Genomic DNA, 26,854 nt, shown 5'->3' with positions numbered 1-26,854 from the left:
CAGTAGGCCCCCACTTATGAAAATTTCTGGATCTGCCACTGACTCAAGTTAAAAAAATACGTATGAAATCACGATGTAGCAATAATCATTTTATACTTTTCAATTAAATCTTACCTGTAAATGGCGCAAATATAGTTTTTACAATAGTATCTTTGACAGCTACATTTATAAAATAAAGAATAAAAATGGGGAATGAGTCAAAAAGACAGCAACCAAATCAAAATATACAATTCAACCAAAGGTTATTAGGTCTACAAATTTACACAGCGAAAAATCACACACCTAGAGGGAGCCCTGAGCAGGCCCGAAACACAATATAGATAGATAAAGAATGTAGACGCCATTCTATGCTGCTAAATATAAAGATGAACCAAAATTAAAATGTATACAAGAGCAACAAAGGCTAAAGGTTCCTGAAATTGGTCAGACACAAAAAAGCGGCGTGTTTAAACTGGTTTTATTCACGCCCATCATATCCCCTTCATTTCTAGCCAATGCATAAGACATATATAATTTTAACATCCTCAATTTTGAGTGTCACTGACAAACAATAAATTTTGCGGTCCCTAACGAATATTGCCCGGCTCCGCAGCTGCCCCAAAAAGCCCACTTTAAACGAAATCTGCAGAAGGGGTGTTTTACATATATGAAATATAGTTTAGTTGCTATGTCCCTTTACGTTTAATACGACGGTGCTATGTATGAAATTTAAAAATAATTAAAATGCAAGCCATCTGCTGTATTTCAAAAGGCTATCTGCTTCTTCAGAAAATACTAAACGTAGTGATTATCTAGTCCATTTTATTTTTACAAGAGACTCAGATAGAGTCCAAACCACAAACATAATCAACAACACTATATACAATTCTATAAGAAATCATCATTCCGAAATGTTATCAGTTACACCAAAAAATTGAAATATTTTAGTTTCCACATTTTTACGCAATTCGACTTTTGTAACTCGCAACTCGACTTTTGTAACTCGCAACTCGACTTTCGTAACTCGAAACTCGACTTTCGTTACTCGCAACTCGACTTTTGTAACTCGCAACTCGACTTTCGTAACTCGCAACTCGACTGTCGTAACTCGCAACTCGACTGTCGTAACTCGCAACTCGACTTCTGTAACTCGAAACTCGACTTTCATAACTCGCAACTCGACTTTTGTAACTCGCAACTCGACTTTTGTAACTCGCAACTCGACTTTTGTAACTCGCAACTCGACTTTCGTAACTCGCAACTCGACTTTCGTAACTCGCAACTCGACTTTCTTAACTTGCAACTCGATTTTCTTAACTCGCAACTCGATACTCGACAACAAGTGAATCTCACACAAGATAGGCTACAGGTCTAGCTAGTTTTTTTGCAATTTTCGTTTGATGACCCCTCCCCCTTTGATATATATATTTTTTTAATATCATATTATTTGCCATTAAATTGACTTTCAGAATCATGTTCTTGATTTTGACCGTACTTTTTATGTTTATATGAATTTTAGTTCACAGTGGAAATTTTTACTATATCATTTATATACAAGGGTAACTTCCGGTCAACTCTTTGCCCTTTTTACGTAATGTATTTATATTTTTCTTTGTACCATATTATTTGTCATTAAATTGTCTTTTAGAAGCATGTTCTTGATTTTGACTGGGCTTTTCATTTTTTTGTGAATTTTAGTTCAAAGTTGAAAATTTGACTTCATCATTTCTATTCAAGGGTAACTACCGGTCAACTTTTTACCCTTTTTACGTAATGTAATCATATTTTTCTTTATACAATATTATATGCCATTAAATTGTCTTTCAGAATCATCTTCTTGATTTTGACCGGGCTCTTTATTTTTTTGTTAATTAAAGTTCAAAGTTGAAAATTTGACTTCATCATTTATATACAAGGGTGACTTCCGGTCAATTTTTTATCCTTTTTACGTAATGTATTTATATTTTTCTTTACATCATATTATTTGTCATTAAATTGTCTTAAAGAATCAATTTACAGGTTTTGACCGGGTTATATGCTTTTCGTGAATTTAAGTTTTAATGTTTAAAAATGTGTTGCCAGAGTCACACTAAGAAAGACTTCCGGTCAACTTTTCGGTAAAAAAGCATATTCAAATATATATTTTTTTTAATTTATCTTATAGACTATTATATATGCTTTCAAAATCAGTTTTATCTATTAATTTAGCTTTAGCTGTTCTAGAGATATTAGTTATAATACACCATTTTTTCACTTCCGCGTTTTAGACCTTCCCGGTGGTGGTCACATGATTAGAAAATGGTGGATGATTTCAAGCTTTTTTACCCGTAACTCTACACATGATTGGGATTGATTGTGTGCTGCTTGAGTCACAAGAAAAACACAAACGTAAGCCCAAGATAGGGTAAAAATTAATGATGCATCGTTAGTAGTTCTTCTCATCGAAGATCAGTCACCGTCAGAAATGCCTGGCTGTTGGTTTTCTTCTGACTTTTCCTTCCTTCTTCTTCTTCTTCTTCTTCTTATGGTATCCAGTTATCCATCAGATTTTTGATGATTACTAACTGCTGCGCATGCGTAGGATAATAATAAATAAATATTTACAAAATAAGAGTGCCAAAAAATAAACAAATACTAACATGACTTGTGGTTAAAACTATTTACATAACTACTAAGTTTACTGTTCTATATTGTAGAGAACAGTAGGTGTCAACTGTTCTCTAAAAATATTTAGAGTAGGAGAAAGTACTACCTTTGGAGGTAGTACATTCCATTGTGTAATAGTATACGGAAAAAATGAATATTTGTAACAATCTTTAAATGTAAGTATATGTCTGTAAGTTTGTGGATGAAATTGTCGGGTTCTATTGTCTGTTGGTATGAGTAATGTTGATGGTACAGCGACAATTTGGTGAACAATTTTATAAAACATTATAAGTCTTGTTTTAAGTCTGCGTTGTTGTAGAGTAGGCCAATTTAAAGTATTGAGCATGTCTGTAACGCTACTGGTGTTATGATAACGATTACAGGCATATCTAGCAGCCCGAGATCTTCCAAGGGGGTCTCATTGTGGGGTTAGGATCCTGGATCCCGCTTACGGTTTTATCCGATTCCCGTATCCCACTTACACTATATATGTAAGCAATTCTCATTTTTTTGTAATTTCCTATGTCCCGCTAGACCTCATTTCCCGTATTCACGGCACAATAATTTGACTTTCACATGTCACGCTTACCAAAAATCAGCAATCCTGCGTCCCGCTAAGACCCCAATGGGACCCACTTCCAACCTCAGTATCATTTGTGATTTTACATTGTAGGCTTTGAGTAATTATAATATGTTGTACTCAGTAAAAAAATGAAACCAACACTTATCAATTTTATGGGTCTGAAGAGCTTTCATATTTATGCCAAAAATCATTGATATTTACTTTGAGTATATTTATAATTTAACATATAACATGTAAAAAAGGACTTATTGGTGATCTACTTCAACTACTTTTTGAAGACAAGATTAAAGATAATTTGAAATGATTTTGGATATTTTGGCATTTTTACATTTTTGATTAATTGAAAAAAAACATTCCTTTACTATAAGATTTTTTAATATAAATGATGTTAGATTGATTACTCATTCAACATGTTCAATGGTTGTACATCAACAGCATACCTGTCAACCTGTGACGATGAAAATGCAGGTCATGACCTGCATTGAAGAATCAAATATCAGGTCATAACGCGTAAAAACTTTTTGAGCTGAATTTCAGTATTTATGGTACATTTTCTTATAACATGTATAATGTATATCAAAGATACCAAAACATCAATGCATGTTCACTTTGTTAAGTCATTTTAAATCTTATTAAATATTATTTCATTGTACTTTTAAAGATTTTTATAAATTTGTGTAACTCAGTCTTATGTGCTTTACTTTTTGAGAAAAGTACTACAATCATCAAACACTAGAATTTCATGTAATTTTTATATGTTTCAGACTATTGACTATATGTAGCCTTTTACCATAATATTTTTCTAATATGATGAAATATTCGTTTTACCAATGCATTTTAATCATGTTAATCCTTTAAACATGTTAATTAAACCTGATAAAAAAAAATATTAAAAAAATCCTATGCGAATCAAGTGTGTAAAAAATAATTTCCATGGAGTCCATGCTTACTATTCATTTTTTTTTAATGGATACTTGTAACATATTGTATTTGATCATTTTGAAAAGATGAAGTCGCATGGCGATGTTTCAGTACATTTTGCTTTTTCAGTAAACACTTCATCTATTGATAAATACTGTGAACATTTTGAAAGATGTGCATAGTATCAAATCATAAAAATACAAATTGTTTAGACTCTAGGAAATCTTGTAAGATGTCTGCTGCTATTTTTACTAAATAGGTGCAATTTGGGTATCGTTAGTGATGCATGAAAGCAGAAATCATGACCAATAGAAAAATAAAACTAAAATTATATAAATTTGTATGGTTGTTTCAGTTTGTCTGTCATTAAAAATAAAACATTTCAAAGAATGGCAACTAATTTTTCTTTACTAAGGCACTACAGGACAGGTAAGCTACTGTTATTAAATGTATTCACACTGAAATATAGTTCCCTATGGTTCTCATGCTTGTGCACATAATACACATATAAACTGAAAAAATGGGTATATTATTAAAGCAGTTAATTCAAGACTGTATGTTATTAAGGTGTGTTGATGTGCAGGCTTTTTTTAAAAACATTTTGATTAGGTAATTGGGTATTGATACAATAATAGTATGATTGACAACTGTCATTATCACTAAACAATTAGAGAAAAGGTAGACCTTTAATTACAATGCCCAACCTCCTACATGCTAAACTGTCAATCAACAATATATGAACTTTTAAATGAAGATGGTGTTAAAACTAATAATGTCAGTGACATTTGTAATGTTTTTAATAAGTTTTTTACATCTTGTGTTGAAAACCTGAGGACTGACAGATGTATGAGCAAAACTCATGATTAGCAAAATTAAATCGATTTGTACAAAAGAAATTTACTAAGTCAGAACAAGTAAAATTTTCAATTCCACCAGTCACAATAAATGGTCTATTTAATGAGATGATCAAACTTGACATTAATAAATCCACCGGATCTGATAACATAGGACCACAAATTTTAAAATTGAATGCTCCTTTCATAACGTCATCTTTAACTTACATTTTTAACAGAATAAGAGATACAAGTACATTACCCAGTGTTCTAAAGAATGCAAAAGTAACCCCTGTTTTTAAAGCTGGTGAAAAATTCATGGCAACAAATTATAGACCAATTTCTGTACTTCCCGTTTTATCAAAACTTTTAGAAAAGCCTGTTTCAAAACATTTGTATGACTACCTAAAAAGATTAGATCTTTTACACCCAGCACAGTCTGGGTTTCGACAAGAACACTCTTGCCAAACTGCCCTTATCAATATCATAGATAAATGGATACAGGATATGAATGATGGTAATATCAACTTAGCAGTCCTGTTGGATTTTAAGAAAGCTTTTGATGTAGTAGATCATGATATTCTCTGTAAAAAACTTGAAATTTATGGATTTGATAATACTGCTGTTTCCTTTTTTAAATCATATTTGAATGAAAGAACTCAACAAGTACAAATTGGTAATGCTCATTCTGAAAAATTTTATATCAAGTATGGTGTCCCCCAAGGCTCCATATTAGTCCCCCTTCTGTTTATATTATACATAAACGACCTTCCTATTTATATGCAAAATTGTTGCACTGATTTATATGCCGATGATTCAACTTTACATCTTATTCGAAAAATTATAGATTAACTCTAAATTTAGTAACTTCATTTGCATTGTACTATGTTTGATTCATTTTCTGTTCAACATTACGTAATGATAAAGAGTATCCCATAGCAACGTCAACAATGGACAATTATGACGTCACATACATGATACCGTTTTTTTGTACTTCAGGGGTTCTAATTTTGTATACTTTGTCCTGATGAAGCCGATCTAATCGGCGAAACATGTCGACAATAAAAGATGCAGTTTACTTAAGTGTTGTTGTCAATGTAGCGGTATCTTTCTTAATTGTTATCAAACTCTACAGTCAAAGGTACAAGAAGATTTACATGGTGTAGAGGAATGGTGCAATGATAACAATATGTTCATCAATGAAAATAAAACAAAATGTATGATTATTGGAACGAAGCAAAGAGCAATGCCACATTCCAATGAGAGTTGTTTAACTATTAACAATCAAGTGATACAATCTTCCACATGTGAAAGTCTTTTAGGCATTAAAATTGACCCTTCCCTCACATGGAGAAACCAAATTGATGTGATCTGTTCAAAAATATCATCTAGACTATATCTACTATTAAAGATTAAAATAATTCTAAATCTAGACTGCAGAAAATTATTCTATAATGGTTATATCTTGCCACTAATTGATTATTGTTGTACAATTTATAGTGTGGAGTAGTTGTAGCAGTGAGGGTTTAAAAAGGATATTAAAATTACAAAAGAGGGCCGCTAGATTAATACTAGAAACAGACACATTCGCTCCTTCTGCACCCTTATTCAAACATTTAAACTGGATGACAGTTGAACAGAGAATAAAATATCATAAGTTAGTGATGACATTTAAGTGCATTAAAAATGATGCCCCATCATATCTTACTAACAAGTTTCATTATGTTTCAGACAGAAATCCCTTGAGAAATGCTGTTCAAGGAAACCTCATACTCCCTAAACCAAAAACAGAATTGTTCAAAAAATCTTTTATGTATTCTGGACCATTCTTGTGGAATAATTTGCCAATACCGTTAAGAAATATTACAAATGTAAATTCTTTCAAATACAAAATAACAGACCATTTATTGAAATCAACCTAGCTATATCAATAATATTAAAAACTGATCATGTCATCATGTTTATTTCTTTCATCACATTTTATCAAGTTGTATTATAGGGTTATTGCATGAATATTAGGGAATATTGTCCCGAGTAGAATTTTATATTGCACGAGCTTGAGAGTGCAATATATGTTCTACGAGGGACAATATTCCCCAATATTCATACAATAACCCTTTTATTGTATAGCAATATAATATTTGACAGTATAAATTGGCTTAAACTAAGATTTAAACGTTGATGACGTCATGAATTTTGAAAATTTATTGAACTAGTGCAATATTAGAATTTATTGCACGCTAACTTTTGGTTACGTTCTGTGGGAAATATTATATTGCTATACAATAATAAACATTATTATCATACTTGACTTTTTATACTAATGTATGCAATGTATATGTTTGCATTTTGTTTGATTTCTCATGATGAGGGCCTCAGGGAAGATTAGTTATATAGCTAACTGTGTAAACCTCTTAAAATAAAGTATTGTTGTTGTTGTTGTTGTTATTCTGTAATGGATTAACAAGATCATTTAGAAAATATGAAATATGAATATAAATAAGATTATAAATATCTAAGGTTTTCAAGTAAGGTCTATAATTTACTTGATAAATTTCCAATAATCATCTGTAATTAATCAACAATTTAGATTAGTTCACTTTTTTTTTTATCAGGTATTGGCTTGAATCAGTTTTAAAATTTTAAAACTTTTAATTATAACAAACCATTGTTTATTAGTTTACTCCCCATCAATCATTATGTCTATTTTAGTCATTTGAATTTTTATTAGAAATTAATATATATTTTTGCAATCAAGAAAAATCCATATTTCAATAAAATAAGTTTTTTAATTTGTTCACGTTGAAAAAGTACATTTTCAATGCCCTGTGCTGAAAAATACTTTAAAAAAATTTATCAAAAGGCACTCTACAACTTTTTAATCTGCAATGTCATAGAACCTCTTTTTCAACTTACAAAATGCCTCAAAACAACATTTTTAGATTATTTTTGTTGACACTTTAAAGTTCTTAGCTGTTGGTCTAGATTTTATGTCTTACAAGGATACATTTTTTGTAGTTGATAACATTTACTAGAAGAATTTTTGATTTGCAATTTTTTGTTTTTTTGAAACATGTTCAGAACAGGCAACATTGTTTGGATAAGATATAACATTTATAAACTACAGTTTAAATAAAATTGTGCAAATTAAGAGACCCATATTATTTAATTTGAGCTCATTTTATCCTCATACTGGAAAAGCATGTTTCCTTCTAAAGACCTGCTGTTAATGCAATTTTCTGCATAGTGCTTTCTTAATGTTCATTTTCCCCCCACCATACCTTAATATGAAATAATTCAAACTACTCCCCTAATCTTTCCATGAGTGATATCCATCACTTTGATTAAAATTAAAACAACAAGTTTATTTTAACCAAAAAAAAATATAAACTTTGTGTACATATTCAACCAGTGGCGGATTTAGAAATTTTCATAAGTGGGGGCCCACTGACTGACATAAGAGGGGGCCCGCTCCAGTCACGCTTCAGTGATTCCCTATATAAGCAACCAAATTTTTTCCCAAAAAGGGGGGGCCCGGGCCCCCTGGCCCCCCCCCCCCCCCCTAAATCCGCCTATGTCAACTACTCTAGTCATAGTCACGTTTGATAACTCTGCACGTTACTGGTTTAATAAACAATGTGTCAAATTAACTGGTTACATGTGTAATGATTAGAAAATAGAAAAGTATATATATTTCAGCTACCAATTCCATCATCATTGTTCATTCGAGGTTTTCTTTAAATGATAAAAAATAATAGCTTAAAATAATTTCATTAACATTCATGATTAAGAATCAAACAATACTAATCTACATGTACACAGTTCTTGTCAAAACTTTCGTCTTGATAAGTTGCCATGTTTGATTTGTTTCATCATGTCAGGGTTGGCAAAGTATTACCCGCCCGGGAAAACCCAGGCGGGAATTCCCGGGTTTTTCCGGGCTGGGCAATACTCCCAGAAATTGGTATTACTGGGTAATACTGGGCAATAAGACTTTTTAAGCTTATTTTAACACAAAATAGTAAAGTCTTGTTGTAGTTTCATAGTATTATAGCTAAATATATACATTTTATACAGATAACCATTGAGAGTCATGTTTCTAGAAGATTGAAAATTCAATTTCATTCTTTTCTCCACTACTTCTATGTAGGCAGAATACAAAATTTGAATATTTTAGGATTATTAATACCTTGTTAATTTCCATGTGTTGTTTCAACTATCCAAACTTTAAAAAAAAAAATGCATTTTAAACCAGTGTTTATGTGAATTATAAATTTAAATGTCTATGCAATCATATTGCTAAATAAACACCCTACAGGGTCAAGTCATTAACCCTTATAGAAATGAAAAGGCTGAATATTGTTATATAAACATATCAATGTCCTAATCTGAATAATTACTTATTAATTAGTGATGTACATATAAATAATGCAAAAGTAATTTTTCTTACATTTTCTTGTTAATTCTTAATGTAAGATATATACATTTGAAAAATGAATTCTTTGAATTTATGTTAACAGTTTGACCAATCTAGACGAGAGGGTGATTTAATAGACTTTCAGAAGAGAATTATTCCATTAATATTTGTGTAATGTGTGCCTACATGTTTACTTGTCTCATAGTTGCAAGAATAGTACTTTTTCAAATGTATATATACACTTTTATCATCACTCTCAAACAAGTCAACTAATTTATAAATCAAAATGTGTTTATAAATATCTTAAATGCATTGCCATTGAGTTTGATCACTGAATTCTCTTTAAAATTCAGGCCAGTATTTTATATTACCCAGTATTGCCCAGTATTACCCATTAAAACCCAGTAAAACCCGGGTTTTCCCAGTAATTCCCACTGGGCTGGGCAATACTCATAAAACCCGGGTTTTTGCCAACCCTGTATCATGTTGATCAGGTATGACAATTACTGAATAGGCATGCATCCTACAGTTATTCGATTTTTATCATAATTTAAAAATCTTACAAAATATATCTTCACAAGTTGGCCCAAGTTGTTAATGTAAACTACATGGTTAATGTATATAATAGATACAGGAAGATTTGGTTTGAGTGCCAATGAGACAACTCTCCATCCAAATAACAATTTATAAAAGTAAACCATTATAGGTCAATGAACGGCCTTCAACACGGTGCCTTGGATCACACAGAACAACAAGCTATAAAGGGCCCCAAATTTAATAATGTAAAACCATTCAAACGGGAAAACCAACGGTCTAATTCATATAAAAAATGAGAAACGAGAAACACGTATAAATCACATACTACTAAGCAAACGATGAATACTGTATATCAGATTCCTGACTTAGGACAAGTGCAAACATTTTCAGCGGGATTAAATGTTTTAATGGTACCAAACCTTCCCCTTTTTTCTAAAACTATAGTATAACATCACAACATAGAAAAACACATGATAAAATATCAATTGGAAGGCTTAACTCAATCAAAACTCATAAATTAACACACTATGAACGAATAAATTTGATCTGCGATACCTGAATGCAAATACATAGTTGATAAAATATTGGTGACAAACATTCAAGGCCAAAAAGCAAACAAACAAGTCCAAATAAAGCCATGGCAAGACACCACCCCTTAGAAAATAATCTCTTTTGAAAAATCTGGATTTCATAATATATATACAGGTAAATGAAAAATAACTTTGTCGTTTTAGGTATACTACTTCTGTGTATATAAATTATCAAATAATTAGGAATACCAAGAAAGTTCTGTCATATAAATCTATATTTTAAGCGCATGAGACTGTTTAGAATAAATATATTTAAGAAAAGGTGAAATAAGAAATTTCTGAAAGACACACTTCAATATTAAACATTAAAAAATTTATGACGACAGTCATGACAGTATATCATTCAAAAGCATGCCATGTATGGACTATTGATGTGACCTACAAAAACTTTTCAATGAGTTTGTACTTACACGAGCAACACATGTTGAAAACACAATCTGCTTTTATAACAATCTGGAGCACCTGAAACCAACCCAATCTTTAGGTTGTGTATTGTTGTTTGTCGTTTTTCTGTCATGCATCTAACATTTGTCTCTTTTTCAATATTATGAGTTTGAATATTCCATTCTGTATCTTGGGCCTCTTGTTTAAAATGGGATATATCATTAATTATCTCAGAGTTCTTCTTGTGTCTTTTCAGACTTAATACACAGCTCCTTAAGTATACTTGTATAATGCTGTGATATAGTATGCAGTCAGCATGTGAATACATTTCATGACAGTTTGACCAGTAACTATGACAACAGAAACAGATTCTCCAAGGGTTCTACATACACAACCAATTGATATACAAGAGAGTGTTCGTAAGTTTTTTTAAAAATTTTAAATGATCACATGGACATGATGGACAGATTTTAAAAAAGAGACCCCCTATAGTACTGCAACTGACATCGAAAAAGACGCTTAGTTAACGAGTTTAATGGTCCGGAATAACACACGGCTGCAAATTGTTTTAAATGATAGAATAATATCTATATTTTAATTTCCGTCGGGTCGTAAAAAGTTTCTATGGTCACATTTTTGTATTTTATCCCTTTAATGGGGGTACCCCTCAATTTACGGTTTTGGGTAGTTCCCTTAAAATCCAAAAATATATTTTTTGGTTAAATTTCCCGCTATTTTCGTAAATATTTTCTATGCACATATCATCAAGGATCATCGGAATGATGAGGACATAAATATAATACCATCTCCAAGTAAAACTTTCAAACTTAAAGTTGGCTGATTTTTTAGATAGAAATTTAACGCGTTTTTCTTTGAAAACGAGAAAACATATGATTCAAAAACAGTATTTGACATTTGAGAGGACAAAACATATTATTGCGATACTGCATGCAAATTTTGTTGGGCAAATTCCAAACAATTTTGTCAAAAACTCAAAAATAAAAACATCATTTGTACCTTTTTTAATTACGGTAATTTCCTATCCGTCAATCAGCTCCACCATTTATTTTTTCCTTCACAATCAATTTGATAGTTTCGATGTGATTATGTAGATTTTGTAGGAGAAGTTAATTTATTTTTTGAGTGATTTGAATATATATAGTAGTTCTTTCGTGTATTTTCTGTAAAAAAGTTATATTTTTGTTAATAAAATTTTGACTTTATATAAAAGTTAACCAAATCCTTTAGATAAGAGGTTTTTCCGGATAATGACTATAGTTGACCTTGTGTGAAAATACATTGTATGTCAAAGTTTAACCTCAAAGCAATTAATATGCATGCAAGTGGTCGGGGAAAAAATACTATTGAAGTTTCGCAGAGATTTGGTGTGTGACAAGGTGATGCTAAAACCAACTTCTCTTGATATTCTGCTTTCCGTGGGCGAATCATCAGTGATGTTATGAGACTTGCACCAGAAGGCAAATTTGGTGTGCATCTTTAAATTAGATTGATTGATTGTTTATTGCTTAACGTCCAGTGGCAAATATTTCATGCATGTTCAGGATGAGAACAAGTTAACAATAAAAACAATAGGTAGGTTTTGTCATAATAGAGGCCATTCGGGATGATGATCGGGAAAATTTAGACTGCCAATGGAAAATGATGGTATATTGGATTGGGACAGAAATTGTCCATTGCAACATGCCACCTACGGACCCCTCAAAGAGTTGATGCAAGGGTTTTTAACGTGCAAAGAACGTGACACTCCCCTTACACGAGGCATCGGATTAAACGTCCCCATTCAGACCGGACGTGACTGCGAACTTGATACATCCCGCACAGCCAAACGGACGCCCCACTTCGTTTTACTGCCGGTCGGGGGAAGACCAAGTGACCATATTTCGTTTCCCCAGTCACCCTTGGGGAACTTTAAATTAGAAACAACAGAAATCCATATATGTGATCAAACTGATCCACATGTATCCTCACAACCTGACACTTTTATACGATCTCGCGCTCAGTTTCTTCCTTGTAGTTTGGGTATGAAAACAGGGTTTTTGTGTAAAAGAAAAACCTTTAAAAAAAAAAACCAGAAAACTACCCAACACTGAGACCTTTAAACGTGTTGACAGTCTTTTAAGTTGTGCTTATTAATGTGAATAATCATTTATCCATGCATAACCAAGTACTTATTGAAGTCAACACCTGTGCAATTAAGTAAAACAGTTACTGAAAAATTAGAATTTGAACTTGCTGTCAGTTCGTTAATAACGATTGTTAGTGATGTGATTTGTTCTTCCATAAGAAAAAGCCTTTCTCATGTAGCACATCCTCTATATATACCGATCAATTTTATCCAAGATTGTCTCTGATGCTTACCAAACTGCCAAACTCCAGAACTAACTAGATATTGTGACACCTTACAATTCAGACACAGTGGGGCCAAGGGATATGAAATATAGAGTTTAGCTCTGAACTCAATTTAAGGGATGCCATATCTGCTGCAGGAAAATTGAAGTTTATGTTAAGACTTTCAGAATTACACCAAGGTGTGTCTGAAAATATCAAGGATACATTAAAAGAAGAACAATTACTTCACCCTGCCACCAGTGCTCTTATGAGCTATGTCCTCGTTTTGGTATTTCTATGGAAATGATGCCCGCATAGCTTGTTAATAGATATAGGAAGATGAGATATGAGTGCCAATGCTACCATTAAAGGTCACGGTCCGGTCTTCAACACGGAGCCTAGGCTCAAAAATTCATTTGTTAGTTAATTGATGAAAAATAACACAAAAGCGCTTCTGAACCGTATATTGTCCCTAAAGATAAAAAAAAAAAAATCGTAAACGTATGGCTATTACAAAATCAATCGTTTCTGTAGCAACATTCGCCCCATTACATTTGGGATTGGCAGTGCAGATACATCATGCATATGCATATGGGAATATGGGTCATGAACATTGATCGAAACTTTGTACTCACATTTCTTTTGTGTTTCCTATGCAAAGATAAGACTATATCTGACGAGTTTGACCGAATCATGACGGTATTTACGCTCCAGATAACATTTGTACTCAAAAACTGTGTTTGTTTTGAACAAACTCTGTCCTGCGCCTAACTTGTTCTTAAAAAAAGGGACCTCGCATTCGCCTCGGGTGACTATAGTATATTTTGTGTTATAACTGCTCTGTCCAGACTTTGCAAAAAGACAATATGTATTTATCTATAACTAGATACTAATTTTCACAAAATACACAACCTTTAAGATGCAAAATTAAAAACACTGTTTCAGCGCTTGAATTTTGTTTTTTTCAAAGATATAAAAAATATTGAAATAATTTGATGAAGTGGTGTTTTAAACTTTAGAAAATATTTCTGTAATATATTATAGTGAAATACTATACACAATATGAAAGTTTATGGATGTGAAAAGGTCAAGGCCACTTCTTCTTTTGTTATGTCTTAAATGGAAAAAAATCTGAAGGTTCCAAATCAACGCCATTTTGTAATGGCAGCTCTTCATATAAGTCGTCAAATTTGTCGTTTTAACATCGTTTATAGCATATGCTTATGATTGAATCGTTTTTGTAGCATTCTATTGAATAAATATCAGAATATTTCTCCTTTTTGTCCTTGTGGTTGAAATATTGATATTTTTAGGTCTGACCTTTGACCTCAATTTCACAAAATTGTGACCACTCTGGATTTTTACGACCCAACTTTTCTTATTGTACACGTTTTCCTCTTTCCATCGATATATAATTTAGGTGTGTGTTCTTCCGGACCATTAAAGTTTTAAAAAATTAACTCTGGTTGCAGTACTACTAGTATTCATATCATTTGGTAAGATTTTTTACCTTCATTTGTCATGAAGGTACTCCCATTACGACCCTCCTTAAAAGGATTATGATTACTGCGGATTGCCAACTTTATAAAATGTTGCTATATTTTAATCTTTAATAACGAACGATTGAAAAAAAGATTTTTTATTCAAGATGGATATTTAAATAAAAGTTGTACTCATCATATCTCAATTTAGTTTCAGATGACCTGACAGAGCTGGTCAAAGATCTGTCACCTACGTCCCAAGCCAGGACTATACTATTATTACAAAGTCTCAGAAAGAATGAGGGTGAGTAACAACATAGAGTTAAGGCGATACAGGGAGATAACTCTGTAGAAATCAGCTAAACGTTTTAATCGTGTTCTAATGTTAAGGAGATATTAAGCTTCCCAAAGATCAAAATTAAGGTTTGTCAAATATCCAATGAAATTTTAATATTTTTGATGAAGGGTCAGTATAAATATTTTGTCTACATTTTTATGTCAAATTAATTTAAGTCAAGGTGTTTGGTATCACCTTAAAGTACCGGTACTATATTTTTTTTATTTTTTTTTAAGTTTGTGGAGACTTATAAATGATTCAAAATGCTGATTGAAAACAAATATTTCCATCACACTTATTTTTAAAACTATTGAATAGATGACTTCATATATCCTTATCAACTTGAAAAAGATAGGTTATATTGGTGGAGTGCTGTTTATACCTTTGGGTCACCTATAGCGTAACTTTTTGTTTGCCAATACTTTGAATTTTTCAATAGGTTAAATAAAATCAACTTTGTCTTTACACTTTTCTCAAAAGCTATGGAACTGGAAGATTTCATATATTATCATACATATATGGATTAGGGATATGTTTAGAAAAACACAGTATGCATTCTTTTTTTTTTTTTTTTAATGTTGTATATATATCAAAAAACCTATCCATTATCCAATCAGCATACTCGAATAAAATGTCTTTTTTCATAATTTAAGGGAAAGAATGTAACTTCAGGTACTGGTATATAGTTATAATTCACTTGTATATATGTTATAATCAGTTAACTCATACAAACTAACATCATTGTTCATACATGGGATGGCATCAAGCAAGCCAAATGAGTCAGACTATTGGTTTATATATTCATGATACTTTAAACCAACTTATTTTTGTGACTTCTGCGAGTACAAAAATAACGTGAATATGAATTGTTGCATTATTTTCCTACATCAAGTAAATTTTAAAATTGTGAAAAAAAATTGGTGCAGAGCTAGCTAGAAAGGACTAATAATGTTTCCGCAAAAACTAATTCGGTTACATAAGACAAAAAAAAAAGGATTTTTATGCATCACATTTAATTTTGTGAACAATTTATCAGGGATACTAATGTTATACTAATGTTATACATTGACAAAAGTTTTAATGACCTCTCATGTTTTTACTATATAACACGCTGTGAACTACAGGCATGCAGATGTGGGGTTTTTTTCTGAAAAAATCGACTATAGCAAAATATACTAAATACATAACATTGAATATATTTTAATTTCTCAACAAATCTCTGTCTATATATAATAACAGTTGATAAACAATTGCTGTTTATCTCGTGTACACGAAGAAAGATGTTATTTCATGCTTTTTATTCATTTTAAGAAATAAATAGATATATTTATATAGATACATGTTATCATCACTGACTTCCTAAAATCAGTTATGCATACCTGTCAACTGACCCGTATTCTGCGGGTGTGACCCGAGATTTTCACAATTCTGAGGGATCACCTGGAACACCCGCCGGGTCATTGAAATAACCCGGGAATTCCGAAAATGACCCGATTTCACCCGTATTTCTTAGCCTTGAGATTGATTTCATAAGTAATATTCCTTTGAAATACCGGCAAATTCGTAATTCTTCCATGAACAGGAAGTTCATCTGGCTATGTAAACTGTCAAATTAAGTGACCCATTAAGTGCATGGCTTCACTTGACAGCTTTGGTGTCAAACACACTGTTAATTAACACCAATTACCTTAGCTTTAGGTGTAAAAAAATTGCACCATTGGTTTACAAACTGAACTAGAGTTACTTCCCCTTATTTGTCACCCTTCAAAATTATTTCTTATATTTACGTTTTATGGGTGAAAAAGATTAAATCATAAAAATATAAAATTCAAATACATATTCAAAAATAACTTTTCATTATTTTTATACCCTTTATACAATTTTTTTTTTTTAAGTTGAAAATTATTTTTTACATTTATACTTCCTTTAACTGTATTACTATATTTTATCATAGTCTAATTTCCTTGTTAAATGAAAAATAATATGGTTAAAGGCTACATAGTCAATAGTCTCAAACATTTAAGAATAATACAATAAATTCTAGTGTTTGATGATTGTAGTATTTTTTCTCTAAAAGTAAAGCACATAAGACTGAGATACACAAATTTATAAAAATCTTTAAAAGTGCAATCAAATAATATTGAATAAGATTTAAAATGACTTAACAAAGTGAACATGCATTGATGTTTTGGTATCTTTGATATACATTATAAGAAAATGTACCATAAATACTGAAATTCAGCTCGAAAAAGTTTGTATGTGTTATGACCTGAGATTTGATTCTTCAATGCAGGTCATGACCTGCATTTTCATTGTCACAGGTTGACAGGTATGGTTATGAAAACAGTCATGAATAATTTTCAGATGATTCAAATGCTTATATATATTTAGTAACACTGTAGCAATTTCACACATTTTTAAACATATTATAAGAATGTGACATAATCTTTAGATATCACATGTACAGTATAGTAAAATAGGTTAAGAGTTTTACTCAGTCAATTAGCTTGCTTTTAAATAAAAGAGCTAGAAATGCTATGGTTACATGTATATGGATTATTTTTAACAACCATTATGCCTTTAGACAGTAATGCAAAAACAAATTTATGAATGCAAATAGTAAACTATAAAAAAGAAGATGTGGTATGATTGCCAATGAGACAACTCTCCACAAGAAACCTTTTTACCTTCAGACTACATGTATGTGTAATGGAGATTAAAGATTAAAATTGTCATTTTTGTTAAATATTAATATTCCATCTACAAATAAGTGTTTGTTGAGTTTTTTTATTATTCCCATAATATGTATTAACATATATCAATGGAGTTATTTTAAATACTGTTCACTGTTCAGACTATTCACAATTGAGAATTTAAATTTTCATCTCATGGTTACAAATTTCTGCTGAATGAGGATAAATTAATTTTTTATAGATACTTAAGTGATCTTGGTATTGACCAATTTGACAAATTTATATTTTGTTGAATACTCAAGCTTGAATTTATAGTTAACCCAAAATTTATGTAAATATATATATTCATCCATTATCAGTGCCATTATACCGGTACATTATATATAGATTTTCAAAGCATGATATAATCTACATTTGATCTTTAATATTTTAAATGAAAGGTAGTTCAGAATCATGATAATGTTGACATTTATGAAGTAAACATGAAAGATAAAAGTTAAAATAAAATTGAGAATAGAAACTGGGAATGTGTAATAGAGACAACAACTGGAACAAAGTATTGAAATCAGCCAAAAGCCACCAATTAGTCTTCAACATAGTGAGAAAATTCAACACCTGGAGGCTGACTTTAGCTGGAACCAAAACAAAAATAGCAAAAATGCACTTTGAACACACTGAGCTCCAAAACATATAAATGAACCAAAATTAAAAAAAAAATATACAAGACTAACAAAGGGTAGAAGCGTCATCATTTGTGAGATCTCAACTGGCCTTCCTATGAGGGGGGATAGGACCTTTATCGGGACTCCAGGATAGGGTGTTTTTAAGCTCGGGATTTCGGGATTGACCCTTTCGGGATCCGGGAATCCTTTTTTTCTGATTTCGGGACGTCCGGATTTACTTTATTTAAATTCGGGACCTCGGGATTTCGTTTTTTTAAGTCCGGGATTTCGGGATCAGGACCCCTCCTATACCCCCTCTCCTATTACCCTCTAGCCAATGTTGAATAAACAATGACCCAGCAATATGTTTAAAACTGTATTTGTTGAATACTTTTAGCTGTAATTGGTGTTGATGATCAGAAGAGACCAGTAATACAATACAAAGATGAAAGATCAAGGTAGGAGTAGGATAATTAACTTCAAAATACATATAGAATAGGGAGATGTGAACATATATTAGAACTTGTGGTATGAGTGCCAATGAGACAACTCTTCTTATCAGTCACAATTTGTAAACGAAAACCATTATAGGTCAAAGTATGATCTTCAACACAGAGCCTTGGCTCACACCTAACAGCAAGATATAAAGGGCCCGAAAAATAACTAGTGTAAAACCATTCAAACAGGAAAACCAACATTCTAATGATAATCTATGTAATAAAAACAAGAAACACATATGAACCACATCAACAAAAGACAAATACTGAGCATGATACCAGTAGATTGCCCATGAGACAACTATCCACAGGAGACAAAATAAAAGAAATGTTAGATCTAGGTCACTGTAGTGCTTCAGCAATGAGCAAAACCAATGCCTCATAGCAAGTTTTACATGGCACGGACATGCTAAAATGTAAAACAATTCTGAATTACTAGGGGGTTTGCATGCATCAAACACTCTAATCCTTTAATCTTGGGCACAACATTAGAACAAACTGAAAAAGTCAGTTGAAAATGGCTTGACTCATTAGATTGGTAAAAATTTAAAGCATAAAAAAACAAGGAACAAAACACAAAAGACTAATCTGAGAGTAGAGGTCTCACACTTATTTGATTGATTGATGTTTTGTTAACACCACTTTCAGCAGGATTGGCTATACTGTGGCAGTCATTTCAGGTGGAGTAAACCAGAATACCCAGAGAGAATCATCGATCTTCAGTCGACAATCTTAGTTAATTGAGAACACGGTTTTTGAAAGCTAGTTATAGTTTGATTGTTCATGTAGTTCATTTTCTTTGCCATGGCATTGGCAGTTTGTTTTCAACTTATGAGTTTGACTTTTAGATTGAGTCTGAATACTGTAAACCAATTTATTTTGGCTGATACTCTATTATACAGTGATTTAATTTCTCAAATTTACTTGATGCAGTAAACTAAGGAAAAAATTACGTTTTATATATTCGCGATATTTTTATACTTGCGATAATACAAAAATAATTTGGTTTACAGTATCCATTTGGAATCTTTGTTCTCATTTTAAGTATTGTCTTAAGTCATTTTCTCAACTTAGCACTAATTATCATAACACATTTTGTTATTTCTTTCATAGAAAACTATGGTGGGATGCATCCAATGCTAATATATTAACCAAGCCTCGGTCAGATGATGATGTTCAGGTCAAGATGGATGCCTGTCTGGAAATGATTGATTATCTCAAGAAACATAAAGCTCCATCTGGTGTTGTATTAGACCCAACTCATGTAAGATATATATATTTCTTTGGTTCTTGTAAGTTAACGTTTAATAATTACATTGCATGTATGTTTCATTATATTACATTATTTTGATTGGCTAACAGCAATCTCTCGTCCTTCTGAAATTGACATTCATAACACAATAAAATGTAACATTTATGATGACACGAGGTCCCGCAATAAATTGCAAAGGTATATTATATAAAAACTTGATAGAAATCGTGTTTTCATGATCTTAGCTAAAAAATGTTATTATAAGTATTGAATGCTTCTTTTTGTAATTTCATAGGGTTGTAAAAGGGTTGACTGTGCACACATTTTTTTAATGAAGCGCTTATGCTTCAAACAAAATGTACTTCGGTCAACCCTTTTACACCCCAATGAATTTACAAAAAGAAGCTTTCAATTTTTATACGACCGCAAAAATTTTAATTTTTCGTCGTATATTGCTATCACGTTGGCGTCGTCGTCTGCGTCGTCGTCGTCGTCGTCGTCCGAATACTTTTAGTTTTCGCACTCTAACTTTAGTAAAAGTGAATAGAAATGAAAGAAATTTTAACACAAGGTTTATGACCACAAAAGGAAGGTTGGGATTGATTTTGGTAGTTTTGGTCCCAATATTTTAGGAATAAGGGGCCAAAAAGGGCCCAAATAAGCATTTTCTTGGTTTTCGCACTATAACTTTAGTTTAAGTGAATAGAAATCTATAAAATTTTGACACAAGGTTTACGACCACAAAAGGAAGGTTGGGATTGATTTTGGGAGTTTTGGTTCCTACAGTTTAGGAATTAGGGGCCAAAAAAAGGGCTCAAATAAGCATTATTCTTGGTTTTCGCACAATAACTTTAGTATAAGTAAATAGAAATCTATGAAATTTAAACACAAGGTTTATGACCATAAAGGGAAGGTTGGGTTTGATTTTGGGAGTTTTGGTCCCAACAGTTTAGGAATAAGGGGCCCAAAGGGTCCAAAATTGAACTGTGTATGTAGATTCTTAATTTTTGGTCCCGTTATCAAATTGGTCTACATTAAAGTCCAAAGGGTCCAAAATTAAACTAAGTTTGATTTTAACAAAAATTGAATTCTTGGGTTTTTCTGATATGCTGAATCTAAACATGTACTTAGATTTTTGATTATGGGCCCAGTTTTCAAGTTGATTCAAATCAGGATCCAAATTATTATATTAAGTTTTGTGCAATAGCAAGAAATTTTCAATTGCAGTACAGTATTCACCAATAGCAAGAAATCTTCAATTGCATAGTATTGTGCAATAGCAAGAAATTTTCAATTGCACAGTATTTCGCAATAGCAAGAAATCTTCAATTGCACAGTATTGTGCAATAGCAAATATTTTCAAATACTCAGTATTGCGCAATAGCAAGAAATATCTTATTGCAATTTCAATTGGAGTTATCTTTCTTTGTCCAGAATAGTAGTTGAATCAACTTAAATCTTTGTTTTATACAATACAGATATATAATTAATATTTCAATTGGAGTTATCTTTCTTTGTCCAGAATAGTAGTTGAATCAACTTAAATCATTGTTTTATACAATATACAATGTATATTCACTTTTTCTACCAACTGATAAATTAAAACAATCTTTACCATTCAGTGATAACAAGCACTTTATTTTACATTTTAATATTTTATGATGTATTTAAATGAGTAGTTATTGTTGCAAACTCCATTAGAAATTTGAATTGAGATCAGTTTTGGAAAAAGGGAAAGGGGGATGTGAAAACAAATGGGGGTGGGGGGGTTAAATTGTTCTCATTTCAGATTTCATAAATAAAAAGAAAATTTCTTCAAACATTTTTTTGAGAGGATTAATATTCAACAGCATAGTGAATTGCTCAAAGGCAAAAAAAATATTTTAAGTTCATTAGACCACATTCATTCTGTGTCAGAAACCTATGCTGTATCAACTATTTAATCACAATCCAAATTTAGAGCTGAATCCAGCTTGAATGTTGTGTCCATACTTGCCCCAACCGTTCAGGGTTCGACATCTGCGGTCGTATAAAGCTGCGCCCTGCGGAGCATCTGGTTAAATATTAAATCTGGAAGTGGAGCATAAAAGTTTTTTTTATAAAGATTGAAAGTGGGTAAAATTGATCCTATACCAAGTGGGTATATAGTAAAGTCCTATGATTTACAGATGGTGTCTTATTTTCATGTAACATGCAAACATAAGCAATCTTTACATGTTATATATCAATCATTTACAATTCAAAATGTCTGCCAAGAGAAATAAATCAAAATCATATCTTGTCAAATCAAATCATATTTATCGAAAAACTGATTGAGACAATTTTTGTTCTTTTTAGGTTAGTTCAAAAGCAGGTTATTATAGGGAAGGAAGGGAGTTTACCAAAACAAAAGATGTGTTAGGGAAAGGTAACTCTGCTGGAGATATCATTGTGATTAAGGACAAGAAAACTCACACAGAAAGTGCTCATAAAACTGTAAGATATCTGGATTCTGTCAACCTAAAAATATAAGTTTACTGAAAAATAAATATTAAAATAAGGAGATGCAGCTATACTGCCTTCAACAATGAAGAAAATCCATACTGTACGGTTGTCTGTTTAAGACCCTGACATGAAAAAGATAAAACAATTCGAATACGAAAACTACTGCACATATTCAATATTTTTATTCTTTTTTTATGCATTTTTTGTTATTTGTGGATTACTTATTTTAGGAACCACAATGAATTTGAAATGCTCATAGATTTTCATACAGAAGTTGTCAAACCACAACATGCACAAATCAATCATCTACAAGTTTAAAATACACTTTTCATTAATCTCTAGAAATTCTTATCCATGATAAAAGAATCATCAATATCTGAGAGCTGTCAACTAGACAAAAGTAAATAAACAAACTGTCTGACTGTATTGTACATTTGTAGATGATGATCTCCTATTTTAGAGAGGAAGAAATTAGGGCATGGGTGGATTTGAATGAAACAGGAATTCCTCCTGCTCTTTACTGCTTCAAACTTGAGGGCAATACAATTCATATCTTCATGGAGAAGATAGATAATGGTTGGTGTTATGTTCTGGATGGGATTTTTAGAATAGAAAATTATGGGCATAAAGTGCAGAGTATAGGGCTATAAAAGACACCAAAATGAAAAAAAAAATAAACAATTCAATCAACAAAATTAATAGCTTAATTAATATGAAAACAATTTATGAAAAACAAATATGACAGACATAAACCAAGGACAAGCACTACATTACAGGGGTCTGACTTGGGACAGACACTCAAAAAATGTTGAGGTGTTAAATATTTTTGTGAGCACTCAACCCTGCCCCAGCCCGAACAATGGAGTTACAGCACATCAAAAGAACAACTATAAAAATCGGTTTTAAAATTACTCCTCAGATAGTTATAAAAAAACCATGAGTGTTAGTTTAAAAAAAAATTTGTTGCTAATTAAGGGTATATAAGATTCTGGAATATGAATATAAACTATATTGACAAATTGTTAATCATTAAGAAAATGAAAATTTGTATTAGTTTCGTACACAAATTAAATGATGGTGATAAATGTATTTTTATTTTAGGCATTACTTTAAGGGACATAATAGACACACACATGGGTAACATCAGAGCTGAAGATCCTAACTTAGCCAGACCTTTCTCATTATATGTCTTCCATGGTTTATTATCAGCTGTACATACTATGCATCAGAAAGGATGGACACACAGAGATCTTCATCGTAAGTTTGATGTAAGGAGATTTTAAAACAAGCTAGGTGGACTTTCCATTTGAAAAAGGGCTGAAATTACCAAACAGATATTGAAAACTCATAAGTGAAAGAAAATCTGATAAAGCCTTCGATAATGACAGAAAAAGAAAAGCAATGGAAAGATTAACAGGACTATTTATTTGGGTGTCAAATAATCATTTTTTTGTTGAGCCTGCAACTTTTGTTGCAGAAAGCTCGACATAGGGATAGTGATCCGGCGGCTACGGCGGCAGCGAGGGCGGCTACGACGGCGGCTACGGCGGCGGCGTTAGCTCACTTCTTAAAAGCTTTATATTTTAGAAGGTGGAAGACCTGGATGCTTCATACTTTGTATATAGTTTCCGTCAGTCACATGTCCAATGTCCTTGACCTCATTTTCATGGTTCAGTGACCACTTGAAAAAAAAGTTCAAATTTTTTGTAATGTTGAATTCTCTCTTATTATAAGTAATAGGATAACTATATTTGATGTGTGCGTACCTTGCAAGGTCCTCGTGTCTGTCAGACAGTTTTCACTTGACCTCGACCTCATTTCATGGATCAGTGAACAAGGTTAAGTTTTGGTGGTCAAGTCCATATCTCAGATACTATAAGCAATAGAGCTAGTATATTCGATGTATGGAAGGACTGTAAGGTGTACATGTCCAACTGGCAGGTGTCATCTGACCTTGACCTCATTTTCATGGTTCAGTGGTTATAGTTAAATTTTTGTGTTTTGGTCTGTTTTTCTCATACCATATGCAATAGGTCTACTATATTTGTTGTATGGAATGATTGTTAAGTGTACATGTCTAGCGGGCAGATGTCATGTGACCTTGACCTCATTTTCATGGTTCAGTGGTCAAAGTTAAGTTTTTGAGTTTTGGTCTTTTTATCTAATGCTATATGCCATAGGTCAACTATATTTGGTGTATGGAAATATTTTATGATCTTTATGTCAGTCGAGCAGGTTTTATTTAACCGTGACCTCATTTTCACGGTTCATTGCACAGTGTTAAGTTTTTGTGTTTTGGTCTATTTTTCTTAAACTATAAGTAATGTGTCAACTATATATGTTGTATAGAAGCATTGTTAGCTGTACCTGTCTGCTTGGCATGGTTCATCTGACCTGGACCTCTTTTTCAAGGTTCATTGGTCTTTGTTTAGTTATCTTGGTTAATGTTAAGTTTATGTGACAGTTGTAATAAAGCTTAGCTTTATACTTAGGACTATCAACATAATATCAATGATTAGTATAGAAGGCGAGACATTTCAGCGTGTGCACTCTTGTGTTAAATTTGGATGCTTTTTGTGTAAGTATTTTATTACTTTTGCAACAGCTAAAGTGAAAAAATCTTAGATCTTAGATCATTTCATACATGAGGATGTGGATGGGGTATACCGAATAAAGAAATATGACCCAAGAAATATGAATAGTCAAAAATGAAATTCCTCAAAATTTTAAAAATACAGAAATTGGGGATTCCCCATTCATACCTTTATTATAATTAGATTGCTTGAGAACATTAGTTACAATGACAGGATTAAAATTCACAAAAAGTCTCAAGATTAATTTATTGTTGAAAATCTTATTTTTGTACTGTACAACTTGTTTGGCTTGAGCATGTAAAAATTTTTGTTGACTTTTTTTCTTCATTGATATTAAAAGAATGACATTTAATTTGTGTACAGAAATATTACTGTGAATTCATTTATTGTTGGATACAAATTTTCATGGATTGAGTAAAATTCAAATTGGTTTTACAATTTTGCCAAATTCTGTATAAATAAGAAGATGTGGTATAATTGCCAATGAGACAAATCTCAACAAGAGACAAAATGACACAGAAATTATCAACTATAGTACACCTTACAGCATTCATCAATGAGCAATGCCCATATTGCATAGTCAGCTATTATTAAAAGGCCCTGAAATGACAAATGTAAAACTAAAGGCCTAATTTATGTACAAAATAATGAAAGAAAAACAAATATGTTACACAGCAACAAACAACAACCACTGAATTGCAGACTCATGACTTGGGACAGGCACATACAGAAATTGGTCGAGTTAAACTAGTTTGTTATTGCCAAACCCTTCCCCTAAACTTGGACAGTGATGTAACAGTACAAAATAAGAACAAATTATTAAGGTAAGTTGAAAAAGGCTTAACTCATCACATTGATACAAACAGAAAAATATCTTAAAAAAAAACACAGAGAGATGGTGGAAGGGCATTTATATATCCACACAATAGAAAGACAATTAGTACAGATCTGACAGTACTTGCAGTTCCCGACAGCTTGTTCATGGCTAATCATAACTAATGAAAAACATCATGCATCTAAATAACCATAAAGAAAATTGAACATTTAAATTTGTGGTTCAGTTGAAGGTAAAAAATCCATAGAAAATGGTATACACAAATAATGATGAATCCACAGTATAATTTTAAAAAGAAATGACCTTGAACTGGATTCCTTTTTTTACATAAATGATGAAGCAATTTACTTTATTTTACAGCTGGCAATGTAATGCTTCAAGAATCAGAAGGTGTTATACAGACCAGGATAATAGATTTTGGTCTAGCTAAGCGGATGGATAGTGAAGATGGTCCGAGAGGGTTCAGATCAGACATGGCTGAAGTAGTTAGAAAATTTACAGCCCTGTATATAGATGAAGAGTTTGACAGTGAAATTGACTTGAGAAAAAACTGGAAAGATAAAGTACAACAGGTATTTGAGTGCATGATAAATATCAACTGTGACAAATAAAAATAAACCTTATTCAAATGAATACCAATACTATTAGTTACACAGTGTGCAATTATCCTAATACGAGAATTTATCGGGTCAATAAATTCTGTATTAGGACAATTGAACACTGTGTAACGAATTTATCCTGATTTTGTTCTATTAAATATTATAATATTAAAATTCAATA

At 31.8% G+C, this 26,854-nt stretch overlaps 1 protein-coding gene across 2 annotated transcripts in view; it reads left to right on the top strand.

The window, feature by feature from the left end:
* LOC139498222 (uncharacterized) overlaps nucleotides 1–26,854 on the top strand; it is a 294,491-nt gene that overhangs the window by 255,073 nt on the left and 12,564 nt on the right. Inside the window, exons 1-9 of one of the 2 annotated variants that reach the window (XM_071286594.1) lie at nucleotides 2,257–2,367; nucleotides 11,147–11,309; nucleotides 14,932–15,024; nucleotides 18,810–18,870; nucleotides 20,023–20,173; nucleotides 22,499–22,636; nucleotides 23,086–23,221; nucleotides 23,747–23,902; nucleotides 26,435–26,646. In XM_071286594.1, the coding sequence (XP_071142695.1) occupies nucleotides 11,243–11,309; nucleotides 14,932–15,024; nucleotides 18,810–18,870; nucleotides 20,023–20,173; nucleotides 22,499–22,636; nucleotides 23,086–23,221; nucleotides 23,747–23,902; nucleotides 26,435–26,646 (1,014 nt within the window). In that variant the 5' untranslated portion in view covers nucleotides 2,257–2,367; nucleotides 11,147–11,242. Of the gene's footprint in view, nucleotides 1–2,256; nucleotides 2,368–11,146; nucleotides 11,310–14,931; nucleotides 15,025–18,809; nucleotides 18,871–20,022; nucleotides 20,174–22,498; nucleotides 22,637–23,085; nucleotides 23,222–23,746; nucleotides 23,903–26,434; nucleotides 26,647–26,854 lie in introns of those variants that run through there. The other variant, XM_071286595.1, reaches the window with a different exon arrangement.

The sequence above is a fragment of the Mytilus edulis genome, chromosome 12, assembly GCF_963676685.1.
Source record: "Mytilus edulis chromosome 12, xbMytEdul2.2, whole genome shotgun sequence".
Classification (NCBI taxonomy): domain Eukaryota; kingdom Metazoa; phylum Mollusca; class Bivalvia; order Mytilida; family Mytilidae; genus Mytilus; species Mytilus edulis.
Note: the sequence above shows the minus strand (reverse complement) of the source record. Positions and strands in the feature narration are given on the sequence as shown.